Source organism: Pelophylax lessonae, assembly GCF_965119305.1.
Source record: "Pelophylax lessonae genome assembly, chromosome: 4".
NCBI classification, from domain to species: domain Eukaryota; kingdom Metazoa; phylum Chordata; class Amphibia; order Anura; family Ranidae; genus Pelophylax; species Pelophylax lessonae.
Genome location: NC_138771.1, coordinates 611,504,298 through 611,526,325, shown reverse-complemented (window position 1 = coordinate 611,526,325; position 22,028 = coordinate 611,504,298). Strand labels below are relative to the sequence as shown.

Here is a 22,028-nt window from a genome sequence, read left to right as displayed (position 1 = left end):
TTATCACACCAGTTCTACAAATATTTGGCCAGTAACTGTTGTCACTGTGTAGCACAGTTAACACAGCAAAAGAGGCCACCTTTTTGCAGGACTAAAATACAATCTTAGAAAAGTATACTGTTAAATAACACCTCACTTCAATCTGCGGTATTGGGGGGCCACAGTTTCATCACACCATTTCTACAAATAATTGGCCAGTAACTGTTGTCACTGTGTGTAGCACAGTAAACACAGCAAAAGAGGCCAAATTTTTGCAGGACTAAAATACAATCTTAGAAAAGTATACCGTTAAATAACATCCCACTTCAATATGTGGTATTGGGGGGCCACTTGTCTATCACACCAGTTGTTCAAAAAATTGGCCAGGGAGTTTGGCACTGTGTGTATCAGAGTTAACCCAGCAGAAGAGGCAATATTGTTGCAGGACACAAATACACTTGTAAAAGTATACTCAGATCAATGGCCCCCCAATACCACATATTGAAGTGGGGTGTTATCTATCACACCAGTTATAATACATTATAAGTGCTTTTGTCACTATTTGTAGTTAAGCTGCCGCAACGGTCAGTCACCACACCTGTCACAATGCTGCACAGTGCACAATACTACTACTAATCCACTATAAAATGCTTTCTGCAAAGTATATCATACCGTGGATTACCCCCCCCCCCCCACCCAATATAGTGCACTGCACCGCAATACCAAAAAAATTGCAGCCCTTTAAATGACTTTTGTGGACATTAACAGAGAGATTTGTGTCACTGCTGCCGATCTCTAACTGCCCCTGAAGCACAGACTGGATACCTGTCCCTAGCCTGAAAAGAGACTGGACCTATACCGAAATACCAGCCCTGAAAAGGACTTTTGTGGACATTAACAGAGCGATTTGTGTCACTGCTGCCGATCTCTAACTGCCCCTAAAGCACCGACTGGATACCTGTCCCTAAACTCAAAAGAGACTGTAGTAGACCTATACCGAAATAACATCCCTGAAAAGGACTTTTGTGGATCTTAACAGAGCTATTTGTGTCTGGCAATCTCTCCCTCATGAACACAAGAGACCTTTCCCTATGCTGACAAAAAGCAGAATGTGAAATGGCCGCCAGCGCAGGTCTATGTATAGGGTAGGGGGGCATGTCCATGTGCTGAAATGTTTCAATTGGCTGTCCCGTTCCACCTGATGGCTGTGTCATGGGTCAAAATTCTCCCCAATGTAAACTAATATGGCCGCGAACAACGCCATGTGTTCGCAAAATTGGCGGGTAGCGAACAAGCAAAATTTGCCGCGAACCGGCCGCCGGGCGAACCGCAAGGCCATCTCTAGTCACAAATCACCTGAATCAAATTCCAGCCTCTCTAGCGGTTCCACCTGAACAGCCTGCTGCATCTCCGCCACCCCCTGCCCAGCATCCAGTGCTCTTGGTGGTGTCTTCCCTGCATCTGCTTCCACCTCCTCACTTCTTTGGGGACCCAAAGCCTTGCCCCAGTTCAGGCACTGATGTGGACGAGAAGGCCTGGATTGCATTCTCCACTCTAATTCATCCCAAAGGTATTCTTTTGGGTTGAGGTCAGGACTCTGTGCAGGCCAGTCAAGTTCCTACACCCCAAACTTGATCATTCATGTCTTTATGGACCTTGCTTTGTGCACTGGTACGTAGTCATGATGGAACAGGAAGAGGCCATCCCCAAACTGTTCCCACAAAGTTGGGAGCATTAAATTGTCCAAAATGTCTTGGTATGCTGACGCCTTAAGAGTTCCTACACCCTAATCCCCCCTCCACCAAATTATTTGGACCAGTGCGCAAAGCAAGGTCCATAAAGACATGGACCATATGTAAATCATGGCCATGTGTCCTCTTCAGGGACCTTGGAGTAAACACTTCATTACAGTTACTGAAGTGACCTTTGACATATTTTGCACAATGTAATCATATACCCCAGGGGCGTAACTACAGGGGTTGCAATTGCAACCAGGCCCCATGCTCCAGGGGCATATGCAGCTCCCCTGTAAACCTGGATAGGAGGGGGAGCGGCGGGGGCAGCATGTAGAGAAATATCACTATAGCTGCAGGAGGAAAATGGAGGAGATTAGTTCCTCTCTATGCTGCCCCCGCCGATCCTCCTATTCAGTTCACTTGTGTTCTGCTGTCTCTGGGCCCCTGTGTGCTCCCCTGGTCCCCCCCCCCCCCACTATGCTGGCGGTTTCCTCCCTCCCCTCTCCTGCTGGCTGCTGCAAGGGGTGTGTCACAATAGAGAACCAGGAAGGGGTCGGTAAATATGTAATTTACCAGCTCCTTCCTTTTCTGAATGGACAGAGTCATAGTCAGTGACATTGTAAAAAAATAAAATGATAAAAAATAATACATTTAAAATACCAAAAAATAAAAACTAGTGACACGAGTGAGTAAACTTCCAGGATCACAAAGCTCACACTTGCGACCATGCCCTGGCATTCCAACACCGAGGGGAGGCCCCAAGATGGCAGGAAGGGGGCCCATGCAGAACTTGTGAAATGGTCCCACTGCAGGACTGTAATAAAGGGCCCCAGGATCAGTGGAAAGAGCACCAGGCTTGAAGGGATGGGCCCCGGCCAGAGATCCGGAGGGCCCTTCATGGTTTCTTGCACCAGGGCCTTGAAAGTTCTAGTTACGCCTCTGATATACCCTCTTATGTGCCTCTTCTCCAGAGTGAATATCTGTAATCTATGTAATCAATCCTCATACATGATGTCCTCTATCCCCTCTAGTTTTGTTGACATTTCCTGAACTTTAACTCAGCAGCATCTTTCCTGAGGATTGGTAACCAAAACTGAATTGCAAATTCAAGATAAGAATTATTGATTTATCTCTGGAATGCATGTCCTTTTTGGTATATGACACTATTTTGCAGCTTGGCATTGCATGCTAATGCCAAGTCTGTGATCTAAAAGCACCCCCAGATCCTTTACCATCACAGATTCTCCCAAGGGAGACCCTCCTAATGTGTATTATTGGCACCCAAGTACATAAATTTACATTCCTCAATATTGAATCTCATCTGCCATGTAGAGATGTACCGAACTATTCGCCGGCGAACAGTTCCCGGCGAACATCGCTTGTTCGCGTTCCCCTCGGTGGGCGAACATATGCGATGTTCAGTCCGCCCCCTATACATCATCATTGAGCAAACTTTGACCCTGTACCTCACAGTCAGCAGGCACATTCCAGCCAATCAGCATACCCTCCCTCCCAGACCCTCCCACCTCCTATAAAAAAGCAAGGACAGCATCCATCTTAGATTCATTCTGAAGCTGCAGTGTTAGTTAGAGCAGGGAGAGTGCTGCTGCTGCTGAATTAATAGGGAAATCATTAGCTAGGCCAGTGTTCTGTGTCCACTCCTGCTGTAAGGACAGCATCCTGACAGCACCCCAAAAAGCCCTTTTTAGGGCTGGTATATCAGTCTGCTTTTATTTATTTTTTCTATATATATACAGACTGTACTGTGTGCACACCACTCATCGGGTGGCACAGTACCTTGCAGATAAAAAAGTAATTTAGTTTTTACCCTTTAATATAATTGCAGTTGCCTGCCAGTGTGTGTCAGGCTCACTGACTGAACTGTGCCTACTGCCAGTGCCCACCATTCATATAGGGTGGCACAGCACCTTGCAGATAAAAAAGTAATTTCATTTTTTCTCTGTAATATAATTGCAGTTGCCTGCCAGTGAGTTTCAGGCCCACAGACTGTACTGTGCCCACTGCCCACCACTCATATAGGGTGGCACAGCACCTTGCAGATAAAACATTAATTAAATTTTTTCTCTGTAATATAATTACTGTTGCCTGCAAGTGAGTGTCAGGTCCACAGACTGCACTGTGCCCACTGCCCAACACTCATATAGGGTGGCACAGCACCTTGCAGATAAAAAATCCATTGAATTTTTCCTATAATAAAAAATAAAATTCATCCAGAAAAAAACAGGAACTGGCTTTTTCATTCGAATTTCAGTAGCGCAGGGATGGTGATTAGGGATGATTGAACTTTTCAAAATTTCGGTTCGACCAGAACATCAGAACTTCCCAAAAGTTCGGCCCGGATTTCAGAACCCCTTTGAAATCAATGGGACCCGAACTTCGGTAATCAAAAACCCAATTTTGAAGCCCTAAAACCCTGCCCCTAAAAAGTGCCTAGGGTTCTGGGTCATGCCCCAGAGACTATTAATCACACAAAAAAAAGTTCTTAAAAATTGTCATTTTTGATAGAGAGCCAATTATTGAAAAAATTCTTGAAAAAAAAAAAGAGATTTCTTTGGATTTAGTGTCTGGGGGGTCTAAAAAGTGTACCTGTGAAGTTTTAGCTCTGTAGCATGTCCAGAACCAGAAGAAAAAGATCGTTTGTATTAGAACACTTACAAAAGTCCAAAGACCCACAAAAAAATGCCCAAAAAACGCCTGCGCCAAAAAAAAAAACAAACGCCCAGGTGTGTTATTGCAGGCGTTTTTTTGGGCATTTGGGGTCTTTGGAGGCAGGCAAAACATCTGAACTTCTGTATAGGGGTATATATACACACACACACTTATATGTATTTATACACATACACACATATAGGTGTGAAAGGAGAGAAGCCATATGGGTGTTAATTATTTAATTAGCGCAAGTATAGTGTTCTGCTACTTTCACACCTATATATGTGTATGTGTATATATACATATAAGTGTGTGTGTATATATACCCCTATACAGAAGTTCAGATGTTTTGCCTGTCTCCATATACCCCCAAAAAATGCCCAAAAAAACGCCAGCTACAAAAACGCCCAGGTGTGTTTTTGCAGCAGGCGCTTTTTTTGGGCATTTTTTGGGGTCTTTGGAGGCAGGCAAAACATCTAAACTTCTGTATAGGGGTATATATATATATATATACACACACACTTATATGTATTTTACACATTCACATATATAGGTGTGATAGGAGCGTAACTATATTGGTGTTAATTATTTCATTCGCGCAAGTAGTGTTTTCTGCTCCTTTCACACCTATATATGTGCAAGTGTATATATACATACATGGGTGTGTATATATACCCCATATACACATGTTCAGATGTCATGCCTGACTCCAAACATGTGCTCAAAGAATCCCTATAGACGCCTGCAGCCAAAAAGCAAGCTGACCGGCGAGAAGCCATATTACTGCACCGAATGTGACTTAAGAGAAACTATCTTTTCTCTATAGCGGTCACCCTGATATGGAAGGGTTTGGTCACCCTGCCATAGCAGTCAGTGTCAGTTCACCCTACACTACATTACGGTCACCCTGAAATGGAAGGGTTTGGTCACCCTGCCATAGCAGTCAGTTCACCCTACACTACATTACGGTCACCCTGGCACTTAACGCTTTCCCTACAGAAACTAAATTTTTGCATCTAACTAAAGTGTAAAAGAGCACCCTAACTACACTAGATATCCCTTTCCTCACACTAATAAATGCTAAATGACACTTTTAAAGTAAAATTAACAGAACTTCTTCCACTCTCTTCCATGTCCCTGTATTACAATGCTAGGAATTTGACGGGGGCTATCTTATATACTGGGGGGCGTATTCACTAATGATTGGCCTAGGGACCCCCTAGTCACTCCAATCACATTCCTAGCATTCTCCTGCCCCCCCCCCCCAATTGGCTTTTACTGATGGTTCTGGTCCAATCACAGGCTTTTAAAGCCCATTTCCTGACCCATTGCATTTTGGTCGGTTCTGGTTGCCGAATTTCAAACACCCAATGTTCGGGTCGAAACGATGGCCGACCCGAACCATTCGATCATCCCTAATGGTGATAACCTCTTACCAAATAAATAGGATGATAACATATACCAAAATATATGAATCAGATGTGATAAATATAAGCATAAAAGCATGAAATCACATCAATAGGAGTCCATAAAGTCCATAGGTATAAAGTGCATAGAGCAATGAAAGTGCAAACATGAAGGATCACAAGTGCGACTTATGGGGACCACCCTTGCTTGCCACCACCACACAGTGCCGGGAGAAGTATCTGAAATTCAGACTCACTAGATGCCTATGCCTAACCACTCTCATGGACTATAGTGCACTATAAATTTACCAGGAAATCTTCCAGAGGAGTCTTTGCAGCACAAATCAGAGATCTGGAGGAAACCTGATTTTACTATATGCTGTTGTTGGCTAGTCCATGAGAGTGAAGATAGAAGCATGGCAACAAAGGGGGGTGCAGACATTTCAGCACTAGAGGGGGTCACTTTGTAAGGTAAGAGTACCAAAAAGTACAAATATGCTGATATGAAACTTTGATGTGGCAGTGTGGCTTCACATGCATTTGCAAATGTATGTAAAGAAAAATGTTTTTAACCTAGGGGGACCAGACGTCCCCAGTTTCCAGGGACAGCCCCCGGATTGAGGAAACTGTGCCCGGTCCAATTTTGTCCCCGGTTTTATCCCCGGATTCAGGACCGGAATAATGTAGACAGGGCATCCCATGCTGGCTGATACTGAGTGTCCTCTGTGCATCCTCTGTGCATAGCAAACCTCTGAACCTTGTACTCTATGCCTAACACCCTCCTGCATATTATGTAGTCCTGTGCCCAGCGCTCTGTGTATTATGGAGTCCTGTGCTCAGCGCTCTGTGTATTATGGAGTCCTGTGCCCAGGGCTCTGTGTATTATGTAGTCCTGTAATAGTGCTCTGTGTATTATGTAGTCCTGTGCCCAGCGCTCTGTGTATTATGCAGTCCTGTGCTCAGCGCTCTGTGTATTATGTAGTTCTGTGCCCAGTGCTCTGTGTATTATGTAGTCCTGTGCCCAGCGCTGTGTATTATGCAGTCTTGTGCTCAGCGCTCTGTGTATTATGTAGTCCTGTACCCAGCGCTCTATATATGTCCCCGGATATCATTTTAAAAATCTGGTCATCTTATTTTAACCTAAAATGCTGAAAAATGTAAAAATCTAACTCCAGGCTCACCCCCTCCAACGCCAGAATGCTCCCCCTGGATGTCCCCCTGCTGGGTGTCATTTAACATGGAAGACTGAGGACATCTAGTGGTGAAACAGAATTACTATGCTGGATGGTGCCAATGATGAGGTCAGTGTTTGAAGCTGCCAAGGGCTCGTTCAAAAACAAAAGAAATTAAGCCAGGAGTTACATTTATAGATGTCTCTTTGACAGTTATTATAATCATATAATAGGCAGGTAAAACAATGAGAAAGCATATTTTTATTTAAAATCTCGATAATTGAATAATGATAGACCGATAAAGATCTATGGCAATTTTGTTACATTGTAGGCTTCATAAAAAGTATTTGCCTTCTTTTCTATAGTATAATTGAAGTCTTTCACTAATGAGAACAACCAAAGAGTTTCAAATGCTCAGCAAACGCAAGCAGATCATCACAGTGATCCTGGTTGTATTGACATTCACTGTCAGTCAGCCACCGTTCAATCCATGTGTTCTTCCCAATACTGTATTTATATTTGCTGTAAAAGAAAAAAAAATTACAACATTTGTATTATTCTGCTGTACTTTTACTTACATTTTTAAATAAAATCTTTATGGAAAAAAAAAGAAAGAAAAAAATGGCTTCAAATTAAGTTCTAAACCAATATTAAAAAGTACAAAATCTTCATAGGTATACATTTTATTTATATAGAAAAATGTTAACCTCTCGCAGACTGCCTGCAATGATAGGCAACCCATGTGGGCAAAGCAAGGTAATGGTACGTCGCTGCCTGCTTTCAGGCTTAATGTGCACGCATGCACGCCACCTGCTGACACCCGCTGCGATTGTACACGGCAGGAGTCTGTCAGCAACTTGCTAATCGGCTGTGTCCAATCATAGTCCAGAGCCCTGTGCTGGCAATCAACACAGGGCTCTGTACGGGGGGGGGGGGGGATCTCATATCCCTACAAAGCAGGAATAAGACACAAAGCAATCTGTTAGTAAAAGCAGCACATAATACACACATGGTTAGGCACACAGTTAACCGCTTGATTGTGTCGTGGCATACCTATCTCTCATTTTCTGGATACCTTATTGGCCTTTACAAGATACCTTGCTAGATATGCAGGATGCCTTGACTGGCATTTAGAATGGTTATCTTAAACAAAATGTCTTTTGAGTTAATCTCATTTTACTTTGATTTCTTTACATGTGTCACTGAGCTTGCAAAGGCTAAGAATATATCAGATGACCGAAACAGTGGAAATTCCCTATCTCTCAGAATATCAACTCTGTCTGGACAGCTGACCACAAAGCCAATAATATCTTCTAAAAAGCCCCTTTGGAACTTTTATTGAACGTCACCAAGAAATTTCCCATATGACAGAGAATCACGATCTAGATTGACATAATGCTTACTATAATTAGTTGTTAACTTTGATTGGATAAAAGATGTTAATAGCAACCCATTTCTTGTATGTCAGATTGTAATGACAAACCCATTTTTGAGTATATATAAACTCCAGAAACGCTGTAATAAATCAGGTCACTATGATTCAGCCATCTTGAGTCTTGTCTGATCTCATTATATATATAGCTATATATTGTCTGATTTGGTATCACTGACTAACAGGTAACAGGTATTTTGTACCTGAGGGAAAATTCCACAACAATTGCCCTAAATTTTAACCCATACCCAGCCAGTGTTATTACCACAGTGACAGTGTATAGTATTATCACTGATTACTGTTAGTCAGTTCCCCCCCCAGCGTCAGTTAGTGTCAAATTGTCCGCCACACTATCACAGTCCCACTATAAATTTATAGTTTTGTTTGGTTACAGTGTTGCATTACTGCGCAATTACCAGTTAAAGTAGCGCAGTGCTAAGTAGCAAAAAATGGCCTGGTCAGTAAAATCAACTCTGGGCAGCTAGAAAACTATCTCTTGCAGTGGGGCTGTTCTAGGGCTAGGGGAACATCTGCCGGGGGAGTGGCAGTAAGTAAAACGGGTTCTACTCTCCCTTAGAGTGAGTGCAGGCAAAGCCCCAATGCAAAGGATCATTTTTTCAAGGTCAACTGCAATACAGTACACATGCCATAAGAGCAGTATGAGGGCAGTCAATGCAAACCTGCTTAACCACTTCCCAAAAAATCACATACCTGTATGTCATTTTTCTGAAGTGGTTGTACCGGAGTGATGCCTGCAGCTTCATCACCCTGGTACCATTTTTTAGAGCTGACGATCGGCTATCTAGTAAGAACAACCGATGCGGCTAAGCAGCTGCTCAGCTGTTATAACAAGGACCTCCGCTCAGGTCTCTTGTCCCACCGGGAGACCCGAGCCACCAGCTGGCAGGTCCGCCAGGTGGCCGGAGTTCCAGAGCAAAGCTGGATTTGGCTTTGATTGGGTCTACGATGTAGAAACCCAGAAGCGAGCCGACAACATCACTTCCGGTTTACTCGACAGCTAACGGCGTACATTTTTAAAAAGGGACAGTGTTCAAAAACATTGATCTTGGCATTTTGAATACTTTTAGGCGCAGAGGGCTTGGGGTCATGTGTTTAGAAAATTTTTTGAAGGGACAATGGAAAAATACAGAGAGGTTGGGACTTTAGATGAGAGACATAACATGACAAGACAGGTGGAACAAAATTGCTTCATTTATTGATATATGCAAAAGTATAATAAAAAGAGAAAAATATGTAAAACATGATGTATAAATACAGACATCATAAATAAATGGTATAAGATTAGATGGTAAGGCTGAACCAAGTTCAGATAAACCAACATGATAATATAGAGAATAGTAACAGAGTAATGAAATGACATCATGAACATCCATAAACTGACGCGTTTCGTGGACTAAACTTTCCACTTCTTCAAGAGTAGGTGTATGATCCATGTCTATAAGAAATGTGTGTAAAATACATGGCATTATATGATGGTCAATAGAAACTGGGAGGGGGGAGGGGGGAGGAGAAAGGGGAAAAGTCCCCACATTCCCAAAACTTACACAGTGAGTGAAAAAGGCTATGGACCCCCAATACATCAAGAAGGGCATAAGATCTCTTGAGAATAACAAAAACATTGTTATCAGGCCCACCGATAAAGGGGGTGGCCTGGTTATTCTCAGTAAAGAATACTATCGTGAGGAGATGGACAAATTTATTATCGAATCAAGATACATATTCTCTGCTGAGTAAAGATCCACTTTTTTCATTTAAGAATGAACTTCATGATCTAGTGGAAGTTGGGAGAGCCAGGGGAGTGTTGACCAAGAAAGAGTCTCAGTATCTAGACCAACTTTTTTGCAGGACACCTATCATCTATTGTCTTTCCAAAATCCATAAAAAAGCTGATCGACCTCCGGGTCGTCCCATTATTAATAGGATCGACTTGGTTACGGCAAGGCTTGGGCAATACATTGATGTTTTCCTGCAGCCCCTGGTAGTTAAGATGGAGGCCTACCTTAAGGATACAAAACATGTAATTCAAATTTTGGAATCCTCATCTTGTACCCAATCGACGATAATGGTTACAGCGGACGTAAGTTCGCTGTATACTATTATCAGTCATGAAGAAGCTCTATCAGCAATTAATTGGGCATTAGGAACATCTGATCTCCCTAGGAAGAACAAAAGTTTTTTGTGTAGATGTCTGAATTTCTGTCTGTCCAGAAATTATTTCTGGTACAACAGATAGTATTATCTCCAGACCAGGGGGGTTGCCATGGGAGCCGTTTTGCTCCCAGTGTGGCCAATATTTTTATGGCCCACTGGGAGTCGGAGGTGGTGTTCCATGGCCGCCCCCCTGAATTATTGTGCTACCACAGGTATATTGACGACCTGATACTCATCTGAGACAGGGATACCAGTAGCCTCAATTCCTTCATGAACAAAATGAATGGCAACAATAAGAACATTTCTCTGGCCTGGAATATGAGTAGTGAGAAAATTGTCTTCTTGGATTTAGAGATCTCCATGGAGAATGACCATTTTAAGATGCAGAACCATTTTAAAGCAACTGATCGAAATGCGTATATTCCGCTCGACAGTTGCCATCATCGTTCATGGCTCTGCAATATACCAAAAGGCCAGTTTGTCAGATTACGGCGTAATTGTACCTCTGAAGGTGACTATTTGTCACAAGCAGAGATGCTTGTAGAACGCTTTGTGCAAAAGTTATGATAGGGATTCATTGGCCAATGAGGTAGCTAGAGTAAAGGAGCTTGATAGAAATGTATTGGTGGCCCCTAAACCTAGTACTGACCATCCTCCTGAAGGAAATCAATACAGGCTCATATTTGATTTTAATATACAACACAAGAAGTTAGAAAAAATAGTCCAAAAGAACTGATCCATTTTAAAACAAGACAGAATACTGGTTCTCACCCTCCCTGAGATACCCAAGTTTGTTTATAGGAAGGCATCCACCTTAAGGGATCACATAGCCCCCGGTGTGGTAGATCCTCCAATTCCTGTTGAAAAAAGATCTTTTCTGTTTTTATCAGAAATTCTATGCATGTGGAAGATGTGTGGCTTGCAGGCATTGTAAAACGAATTGCAAAAAACGCAAAGACTTTACTGCGACTGGCGCCAATAAATCGTATACCATCCGAGGTCTCATAACATGTGCCAGCGTAGGAGTCGTATACATGTTGGAATGCGGCTTTGGCAAGCAATACATAGGGAGGACCTCCAGGCAGCTACAAGTTAGACTCCGAGAACACGTGGGTAATATCAAAAAGAGTTTAAACACACACAGTGTGTCAAGACATTTATGGAATGTCCACAACCGTGATCCACGCAGTCTTAAATTTTGGGGCATTGAAAAAGTTAAACCTCACTGGCGAGGAGGTAATTTCATACGCCAATTAAGCCGACGTGAATCTTTTTGGATTCGCAAAACCAAAGTCTCTGCCCCTAGAGGCCTTAAAGAGGAAGTAAACCCTCCTCAGGAAGTTGTACCTATAGGTAAGCCTATATTAAGGCTTACCTATAGGTACTGTAAATATCTCCTAAACATGTACCGTTTAGGAGATATTTACCTTTAATGCAGCCAGTGACGTCACTGGCGCATGCGCTCTGAAGGAACGGCAGACATGCACCAGGAAGGTTCGCCGCTGTCCAGGAAATATCGGATGTCTGTTTTGCTTTTCGATTTCACAGCCATATTATGATATATATCTGGTGAGTGGTTTTTACCTTGCACAATAAACAGTCCTTTTAAACATACAGCACCATGAGCTCTTTCCTTGTCTTTTGCTGAAATCTTTCCCCGGTTGGACAATACTAAACCATCTGTCTGCTTATTGTGTGGAGTTCAACATATACACTTCAGGCCGTGCTATCTCTTCCCTATTGGTGAAAAGCGCTGTTGATCATTGTGAAAACAGTGATCCCCTCCCTTTGGTAAGAGGCAGTGTGCTCTGTGTGGTGATGGTGTAGATTTATCAGGATCACCTATTGTCGGTCTATCTCCAACACGTAAAGGTGGAAGACTCTTCCAAGTCTGATTAAGAGACTGTTCTCATGGACTTATTTATATTTTAGGCACTGTATTTTATATTTTTTTTACTAGATAGAGGAAGGTTCAAATTTAAAAACCTGCCTAAAACTTGGAGTTCCTCAAACAATGGTATGGCGCGTTCTCAAAAACCATCTGCATATGTAGCTGTACAAGTTACCACAAGCATTTCATCCTGGCAACCATAACAGAAGGTTAAAATTTTGAGCTGCGGGGATGTGGCTTGGTCCCGATCTAAGATGGCCGCTTAGTGCCGAGCTCCTGCACCTCGAGGCCTGATCTTCACACAGTGTAGCCGACTCATACCCTGACTTACCATCTCAACATGGGGAGTACTTCCCGGAGCAATTCCGCCACCCGTTCCTGGACTCTGCGGGAACCAGAAACGCAGCTGAGCCACGGTATCCCCGAACTTTTCCGATCCCAGGTGGGGTCCACACAGAGGCCTACTCCCTCATCCACTCCGCGCTCTCGATCCCGCTCACCGAGCAGACTACCACCCAGCGCCAGAGCCCATTCTTCTACCATGGACATCCCATCCGCCCTCTCTCTCCTTCCAAGATCTCCAGCTTGTGGCGGCGGACATCAAAGTGGACATCAAGGCCGCCCTGTCGGCGGTTATTGCGGAGCTCCGAAGCGATGTCCAGGCCATATCTTTGCGGGTGGAGGAGGTAGAGGTTACCACAGTGCGCCATGATGCCTCCCTCTGTCATGTCCAGCAAGTGACCGAATCGCATGCTTCCCTGCTGAGGGACTTGAACCGGCATGTGGAGGATCTGGATAACCGGGGGAGGCGGAGGAATCTCCGAGTCCGCGGGATCCCCGAAAGCGTGGAGCACCAGAACCTCCCTCAGGCGGGCACCTCCATTTTCAACGACCTCTTGGGCAGGCCTCCGGACACTCCGGTTGCCCTAGAACGCATTCATAGGGCTCTGAGGCCTAGGGGTAGAGGCACCGACGCCCCAAGGGACGTGGTGTGCTGTCTCGCAAACTTCCAACTAAAGGAAGATGTCCTCCGGAAAGCCCGAATCCGCCGCCATATTGCTTTCCAGGGGGCAGAGATCAAGATGTTTCAAGACCTGTCCAACATCACCCTGCAACGGAGGAGAAAGCTGCGCCCGCTGCTGGATGTCCTACGATCCAGAGCCATAGTCTATAGATGGAAGTTCCCATTTGGGCTCTCTGCTACCTCCCAAGGCCGTACAGCCCTCCTCTGTTTATTTTACTTGCTCAGGTCTGTTTTACTGCACGCCCACTGCCATTAAGATGCGTGCCCCGGGGCCACCCTGATGCCTAGACAGGATGTGATTTCATTGCCCTATCTGGCTTCCCCACCTCTCTACACTGGGTCTTTCTATTAGTACCCACATTGTAGACTCCTGTCACCTATTACCCCCCCTCCTCTACCTTCCCCTTCATCTACCTTCCCCCCATTCCCTCTCCCTTCCCCTTCCCCCCCTCCCCTCTACTCCCCCTTCCCCCCTTCTCTCCTGCCCTCCCCTCCCCCCCCCTTTTTTTTCCCTCCCTCCCTCCTCCCCCCACTTCCCCCCAAGGCTGCCTGGCGCCTCCCCGAGAGGCCATCTCCCTACCCCATGCGCCTTGATTATCCCTCCCCACCTGTACCTTTATTCTGTAGCCCACCACTCGTTGCCCTACACTCCCCTCTAGAGCTTGCTTAGTGCCACTTCCAAGACTATTGTATAACTCCTATCCCCTGGTGTCTGCCCACCGGTCCCTGCACTAGGTCCCTGCCCCGTTTACCTGTGCTCTCCTGTTCAAATACTCCAGTTTTTCCATCCCCCTCCATCCAATTTCTTACTGTGATTCGGCTACCCCTTTGCAGCTTTCAATGGCCCCACAGGTGCTTGGTGCTGACCTCCATTCTTGGTCTCCTTACCTTCCACTCTCCCCAACGGTAGAGGAATTATCCTCTCCCGACTGATATCCGATATCTCCCCCCCTACTCTCCCCTTTTCTCATCGGGTGCCGTAGCAGGTCTACCAACACCCGCGGATTTAGTGCCTTACCCTTTCTGCCTCCCTGACCCTTCCTCTCCTTACCCCCCCCCCCGGGGTTTTTTTTTTTTGTGTGAGTACTTGCTTGTCTGTTTGCTGTGTTTGTTTTAGTTGATTGTCCTTCGTCTTCCCTGTCGTCCGTGCTTGTGACTGTCTCCCCTCTGGTGTCTTGCAAGATGCCCCGTCCCCATTCGGCCCGCTCTGACACCCAGACTTTAAAAATCATATCCCTGAATGCCAAAGGCCTTAATACGCCCCAAAAGCACTCCTCGATATTAACACACTTGCGTAGGCTCCGGGCGGATGTGGTTCTCCTTCAGGAGACCCACTTTCGCTCGGATTCCGTACCTCGATGCTATAACAAATACTACCCTACTGTGTTTCACGCCCCTTCACCTAACTCGCGTACCAAAGGGGTTTCGATCCTTGTGGCTAAATCGTTACCACTGTCCATTACGTACTCTCTAGCAGACCCCGACAGCCGCTACCTCTTTCTGAAGGGTTCTCTCCACAATTTTCAAATTACCTTGGTTACAGTATATAGCCCGAATTCCTCCCAAGTCACTTTCTTTAGGAAAGTTGCTTCGGAACTGATCCCGTTTCAGAGGGGAACTCTGATTCTTGGGGGAGACTTCAACGTCCCCCTAGACCCCTTGCTAGACACTTCCTCCGGCACCTCCTGCCTACCTTACAGGGCTCTGAAACAGATACGACTGAGTTTGCAGTCCTTACAACTTCACGACTCTTGGCGCATCTTACATGAGAGGGACAACGACTATACGTTTTTCTCTCCGCTTCATTGTAAGTACTCTCGGATAGATTACCTGTTCCTCTCCCAGGCGGCTCTTCCGTACCTCACACACTCTTCCATCGAACCGGCTGTCTTGTCGGATCACAGCTCTGGCACCATGACCTTATCGCTACCTCTCTGTACACCTCGCGACCGCGTATGGCGGCTTGACTCCTCTCTACTGACAGATGCGGCTAGACTCTCTGAAATACATTCTACCCTTCAGGACTATTTTCGTGACAATGCTACCCCCGACACCTCCCCGCTGATTCAATGGGCTGCTCACAAATGCGTGATCAGAGGCAAGCTCGTGGCCCTCTCCTCGGCCCTGCGGAAACAACGGGAAGCAACCGTCGCGGACTTTTTATCCCGAATCTCTGCCCTGGAACGGGCGCACAAGCGGTCCTTGGCACAGAGCGCCCTCACGGCACTCACAGAAGCCCGGGAGGGCCTCCAAGCCGAATTGGACAGGAGGACTCGCAGGAGCTTTCTCTTATCGCAGAATCTTTTCTACGAATACGGCAACAAGAGTGGCCGTCTTCTCGCTCGGGCCTTACACGCTAGGAAAGCCAAAACGGTGGTTCACCACCTCCGCTCCCCTTCTGGAGCGAAGGTGACGAACAACCGGGATATTGCGGGTGAATTTGAACGCTTCTACAGCCAGCTGTATAACCTGCCGAGGGCGGACTCATCCTCATCAAACCCAGCTACCAGACCCCGCGTTCTCGTGGATTTTCTTGCCCAGAACCTGCCTCAAGCGATTTCCCAGGATTTTAGCTCTACCCTGGATGCCCCTATTTCCCCACTTGAATGGGCTACTGCCCTTAAGCAAATGAAACCCAACAAGACCCATATGGAAGAAAAATATATTTCTAATATATTTAGGGAAAAAATGTGAGAAATATATTGAATATGGCCAAAATTGTAGCATTTCAAATATATTTCCAATATATTTGGGAAAAAAATAAATTAAAAATGTTTTTTAAATATATTTTAAATATATTTTTCTTCCATGTGGGGAGTCCCGGACCCGATGGTTTACCGGTCGCGTATTACAAGTCTTTCTCCGATGTCTTGTCCCCCCCTTTCTTGACGGCGTTCAACTCCCTCTCCCCGGAAACCTCACTGCCCCCCTGCATTCTTGAGGCCCACATTGTGGTCATACCAAAGGAAGGGAAGGACTCCTCCTCCCCTTCCAGCTACCGACCAATCTCACTGTTAAATGTGGACGTGAAGCTCTTTGCCAAAGTCTTGGCGAACAGGCTTCTCCCACTCCTCTCCAAAGGCATCCATCCGGACCAGGTGGGCTTTATCCCTGGCCGAGAGGCCAGGGATAACACCATCAAAGTGATCAACCTTTACCATGCCCTCTCCACGACCAAACAAAGCGGTTTCCTCCTATCGCAGGATGCAGAGAAGGCATTCGACAGGGTCTCTTGGCACTACATGGAGGCGACCCTGACGGCATGGGGCCTTGGTCGTCGTATTCTCAATTTCATTATGTCCCTCTATGCGAAACCGCGTGCCCGTTTTCGGGTTAACGATACCCTGTCGGATGCCTTCCCCATCGGTAATGGGACCAGACAGGGGTGCCCTTTATCCCCAATCCTCTTTGTACTCACCCTGGAGCCCTTCCTCAATAGCATCAGGAATAATGCAACCATTCGCGGTGTGCGTTTCGCGGGGGCAGAATATAAGGTGGCCGCCTACGCGGACGACCTCCTCTTATTCCTTACGGAACCCGTTACCTCCCTCGGTTATGAAGGAATTCCGACAATTTGCTCTCTTGTCCAATCTCAAAATAAATTTTTCCAAATCCTTCGCCTTGAACGTGACACTACCCTCATCGGCCATGCAACACTGTCGGGACAATTTCCCCTTCGTCTGGCAAAGCGACTCGCTCACGTATTTGGGGATTCAGCTCCCCTCCGACCTTCGCCGTCTGTTTGCTCACAACTTCCCCCCGATTCTTACTCAAATTAAAACCGACTTGTCCGCCTGGACCAAGCTCCCAATATCTTGGTTCGGGCGAGCGGCGGTTCTCAAGATGAACATCCTGCCCAGGATACTTTATGTTCTTCAGACCATTCCGGTGTCTATCCGGCCGTTTTTTCGCACCTACAAACAACTGACGACGGAATTCCTCTGGCAACACAAGCGACCTCGCATTCTCTATGATCTTTTGTCCTTACCTAAACATAAAGGGGGCATCGGGCTCCCCGACATCCGCAACTACCACATTGCCTGTCATCTCACCAGAATCGTTGACTGGAATGTCCATAAAACCTTTAAAGACTGGGTCGCCATCGAAGACGGTTTTACCTCTCTTGACCTATCATCGATTCCGTGGATTAAGACGTCCTTGGTTCCAACTGCACTGCGGCATCATCCTTTAATCAGTTCGACGCTCCGTACCTTTCGTCGGGCGAGTAAAACTACAGCGATTTCGGCACCTTTGGGCCCTATGACCCCAATCAGACTAAACCCTGATTTCCCTCCGGGAATGACCCGCACTTACCTTGCGGATCATTGGCCTGCTGCTCATTTGCGTATTCACCACCTCAGTGATGGCAAGCAGCTCTACCCGGTCGCCTCTATTGCTCGGAAGACCAACTGTCCCCCTATCCCGCCTTGGGCCTTTCTTCTCCTGAGCCACTTTGTTTCGTCTTTCACTCACAGATTCCCATGTACGGACTCTCCATCCCCATTTGATGATGTTTGCCAACAAGAGGGCCCTCTTCGCAAACTTGTATCGATTACTCATTCTCTTCTCTTTTCGCAATCTGGTCAAGCCGTGCATAAACGGTGCGCTGCCTGGGAAGAGGAACTATCCTGCTCGTTCTCGGAAGAAGACTGGGAACAAATCTCTATCAAAAATCACAAGTGCTCCCGGAATGTGTCTACTCAAGAGAATGGATACAAACTTGTATCCCGGTGGTATCGCACCCCGACGCTTTTACACAAAATTTTCCCTTCTGTCCCCCCCACTTGTTGGAGATTCTCCTCTGCTACTGGATCCCTTCTCCATATTTTCTGGTCTTGCCCGAAGTTGTCCTCCTTCTGACAGGAAGTGCACAGAATAACCACACGGGTTACCACATATACTTTGGAATTCACACCGGCTCAATTCCTTCTACATCATACTCCTGCCTCACCCACTTCTTACACAAAGTCATTGGCGGTCCACATGCTCAATGCGGCCAGACAATGTATTCCAGTGTTGTGGAATTCCCCGCTGCCCCCGACAATCAAACAATGGCTCCGCAGGATGTCCAATATAGCGGAGATGGAAGAACTCATTCATATTGCCCATGACACTCCTGCCAAATACCACAAGAAATGGGCATGCTGGCTGGACTTCGTCAGCACCCCGGAATTTTCCACGCACAGCCGTTGATTGCATGTCCATTTCCTGCTGGCCCTTTCCTTTCGATGGCCTCTCTTGCTACCACTTGCCCTGCCTGTGACTACTTTTCCTCCCCCCCCCCACCCTGGTGTTGTGGTGTGTATTCGTTTAGTGTGCATCTGTTGGCCCTCCCCCCTTTTTTTTTTTTTCTTCTTCTTCTCCTCTTCCCCCTACCCCTCCCTCCATTTCCCTCCCTCCTTCCCACTCCCTGTCATGCCTTACCCTCCTTCCCTTGTCCTCTATGCTCTCTGCTGGTTGGTTAAGCCAACTGGCGAGCACTCCCCACGCCTTCTGCGAACGCCTTGCCACATTGTACCTTGTAGCTCCATTCCCCCCTCCCACCTACTCCCCCTCATGGGTGTGTTTGTTGCACCCTGTGCAGGGGGAGGACGTTGTGTTTGGTCCCCTCTATATGGGACACTTGCTTCTTGTAGCTCCTTATAACCTTCCCTGAAGTGCCTTCACATGCCCAGCCTGTGTCCCTTGCTATACCCTACTCCGTTTGGGCAGCTGAAGGTGTTTTTTTTTTTTTTTTTTTGCTCCCATATGCTAATCTTTTTGCTGCCCTCCATTCCTGTGGACCTTATGGTGGTTACATTTATTGAGGAGCTTTTCTCCTCGCCTGCTGTTTATAGGCTGTTATGCATCTGCCGTTTTTCTGTATTGTATATTTTGCATTGGATTATGCGATTTTCAAGTGTATTGTGTATTCTCTGTTTCTACATGACGTTCATTTCATGTAATGCTCTTTACCTATTTCTCAATAAACTGTTTTGAAAAAAAAAATAAAAATTTGAGCTGCAATTCTGCAGGATATAAAAGGACAATTTTTTCTCGAATTACTAAACTTTTCAGATGTATCAATGTTTTACCTATCTGGTAAGGTTAATCACTACAATGTTAGAATTTGGGGGAGTTAAAATCCTTGCATAGTCATCGAACATGAAAGAGACTAGACAAAGCTGAATGTGTTTTGTGCCATTTCTGTAAGCAAAGTTTATGGACCTTTCTTGTTTGCAGAGCAAGCTATGGCAGGATTTTCATATCTAGACATGCTTCGAAACTGGTTGTTTTCCCCATTTCAAGAAGATTTGAATTACCTAATTGTCATGGAAGATGGTGCCCCACCTAACACCCACTCGGAGGTCTGGTTTTATCTGAAATCATCATTCCAGGATGATGGATTGGAAGAGGTGGAAAACTAGATCTTGTTCATCATCTGTGGCCCCCCAGGTCACCAGATCTTACCCCCTGCAATTTTTATCTGTGGGGGTACATAAAGGCAAGAGTGTTTGTCCCACCTATGCCTGCTACTCTTCAACATCTGAGACATCGAATTGTAGAAGCTGTGACTTCAATAACTAGCAACCAGTTGATTTGGGTGTGACAAGAAATGGTCTACCATTTTGAAGTTTGTCCCACAACACATGGTGCTCTTGTTGAGTGCATACAACCTAAAGGACCATAAAAAACTGTGAACTTTCCTCTGTCCAGTGATGTGCGTGTAAGTAGGTTAGAATTAGTAAGTAAGGTGCTGCTCCAGACAGGAGGGTTAGGGTTAACTGTGTTCCCTGTGTTTTTTGGTTTTAGCGGGTTGTTTTGACCTGGCCCACTGATCCTGTGCATACAGGATCCTGCGGACAGTGGTCCAGAGCCAATAGCCTTTTGTCTGATTCCGGTTCTGAGCCCATTCATGAGCCTAAACCTTGCACCCTGGAGTATACAATGCCGATGTAAGAGCTAAGGAGTCCTGCTTCAGGTTTATCGGCCCTGAAGATGTGAGAGCCACGCACCTGGGGGGGTCTCCACCGAAGATACCAGCCACTGGAGCCTGCCACCGATGGACCTACACAAGTAGGGACTAGGGGACTTGGGAACTTTAAAGAGTTAAAACAATACTTACTGCCTGGTCTGAAGTCCTTTCAAAGTAGTGTGCTGCAATTAACCGACACATATCCACACTTAGTCTACAGTTTGGGTCACTAGGACATGGGGTATGAAGAGTCAGCACATTCAAAGTCATCCAAGTGCAAGTTTTACATGTGCAACCAAGGTACAGTCAGTAACTAGCCCGTTGTTAGTGTGTACCTATTATAGATGGAGCTGCCTCTAGCTGCGAGGTGGATGTTGTCATGCACTCTCTACACCGCATTCTGTCTCTCATAGCCACCGGAGTGGAACTGCACCTCAGAGGTCCCCATCCTGTACAGAGGTACGGAAGCTCAGGAGTTAAAGTTAAGTGCACTTTAGAGCCCACGCTAGGTGCACAATGGGGTTCCACTATGCTGCTGGGATCAGGTGGTTGTGGTCAGTGTTTGGCGTTGCCCCTCTAATTGCAAGCTACAGAGGGAAGATGTACATTTACACAGGGACCCGAAGGCAAGTGGAGAGCAGTTATGTTGCAAGTGTACACAGTGTATCAGTCATTACTAAAGTCAGAGTTCTGCCTTAAGGGTATGTAGCACCCTTGTCCTAAACAGGGTTGCTATTAAATTTAGCAGTGTTAGGTGGTAGCTAGCCTGGCTAATTTGTAGTCTTTGTGATCATTGGATTTTCCACCTAAACCTGGTTTAGCTGTGGTTTCTCCCTTGTATCAATAGGTGGCACTGTTACCTTTGGCATTAGTATGATGAATTACAGTGAGTCCAGGTTATGAATATATACTTTTCACAGACAATAATTCTGGTCGCTGAACATGCTGGGAAAAGGTATTTATTTGGAGGAAGTCAGGTGATCTTGGTTCTTTTCCACCCAGACTACGGTCTGAGTGGGTGTGTGAGGAATAGCTGCGGCTGGGTAGGCCTAAAGCCTGAGGCCTAGCCAAGTGCCCAAGGCTCTGCAAGGGAGAACCTGTTCACTACCTGGAAGCATGAAGGAAAGGATGGAGACCTGAGATGAAGTACCAGAGGTTACTCTTGCATGGACCGGGAATCCATGGAGATCCTAGGAAGGCATTGATATGGAATCAACCAGAGAGTTCCTGCACCTTCTGTGAGTTGAATATGGTTGCTATAGGAGACAGCTTATGCTAAAAAGTACAGATTGCTGATTCCAGCTTAACATTTTTAAAAAAAATTTCTAAGGAGTCTGCCGATCTGCAAGTCTGCTGCTGTTTTTGACTAAGGGTGTCCTGTGCCCTACCCCTCTCTCCAACATTTTTCCTGTGTGAGAAATAAACTTATTTTTGTTCAAGCATAAAAGTGACTGGCGCCCATCTTTCTACCTTTTACACCACCCACCATGCCCAGTAACCTGCACCTCGAGGAGGAATGTCGGCCCTCCCTGTCTCTGGGGGTCATCACCAGGGCTCTGGAGGTTGGGAAGGTGATACAGTTAAGTAATCC

The 22,028-nt window shown here is 45.9% G+C and overlaps 2 protein-coding genes across 2 annotated transcripts in view; both read right to left on the bottom strand.

Annotated features, from left to right (window-relative positions):
- The window catches only part of LOC309553574 (A.superbus venom factor 1-like), a 1,719,715-nt gene that overhangs the window by 999,714 nt on the left and 697,973 nt on the right, over positions 1 to 22,028 (bottom strand). The gene's annotated exons all lie outside the window — the stretch shown is intronic.
- The window catches only part of LOC309553584 (A.superbus venom factor 2-like), a 453,522-nt gene continuing 438,745 nt past the window's right edge, over positions 7,252 to 22,028 (bottom strand). Inside the window, exon 30 of the mRNA XM_082254860.1 lies at positions 7,252 to 7,485. Within this exon, the coding sequence (XP_082110986.1) occupies positions 7,347 to 7,485 (139 nt within the window). The 3' untranslated portion in view covers positions 7,252 to 7,346. The remainder of the gene's footprint in view (positions 7,486 to 22,028) is intronic.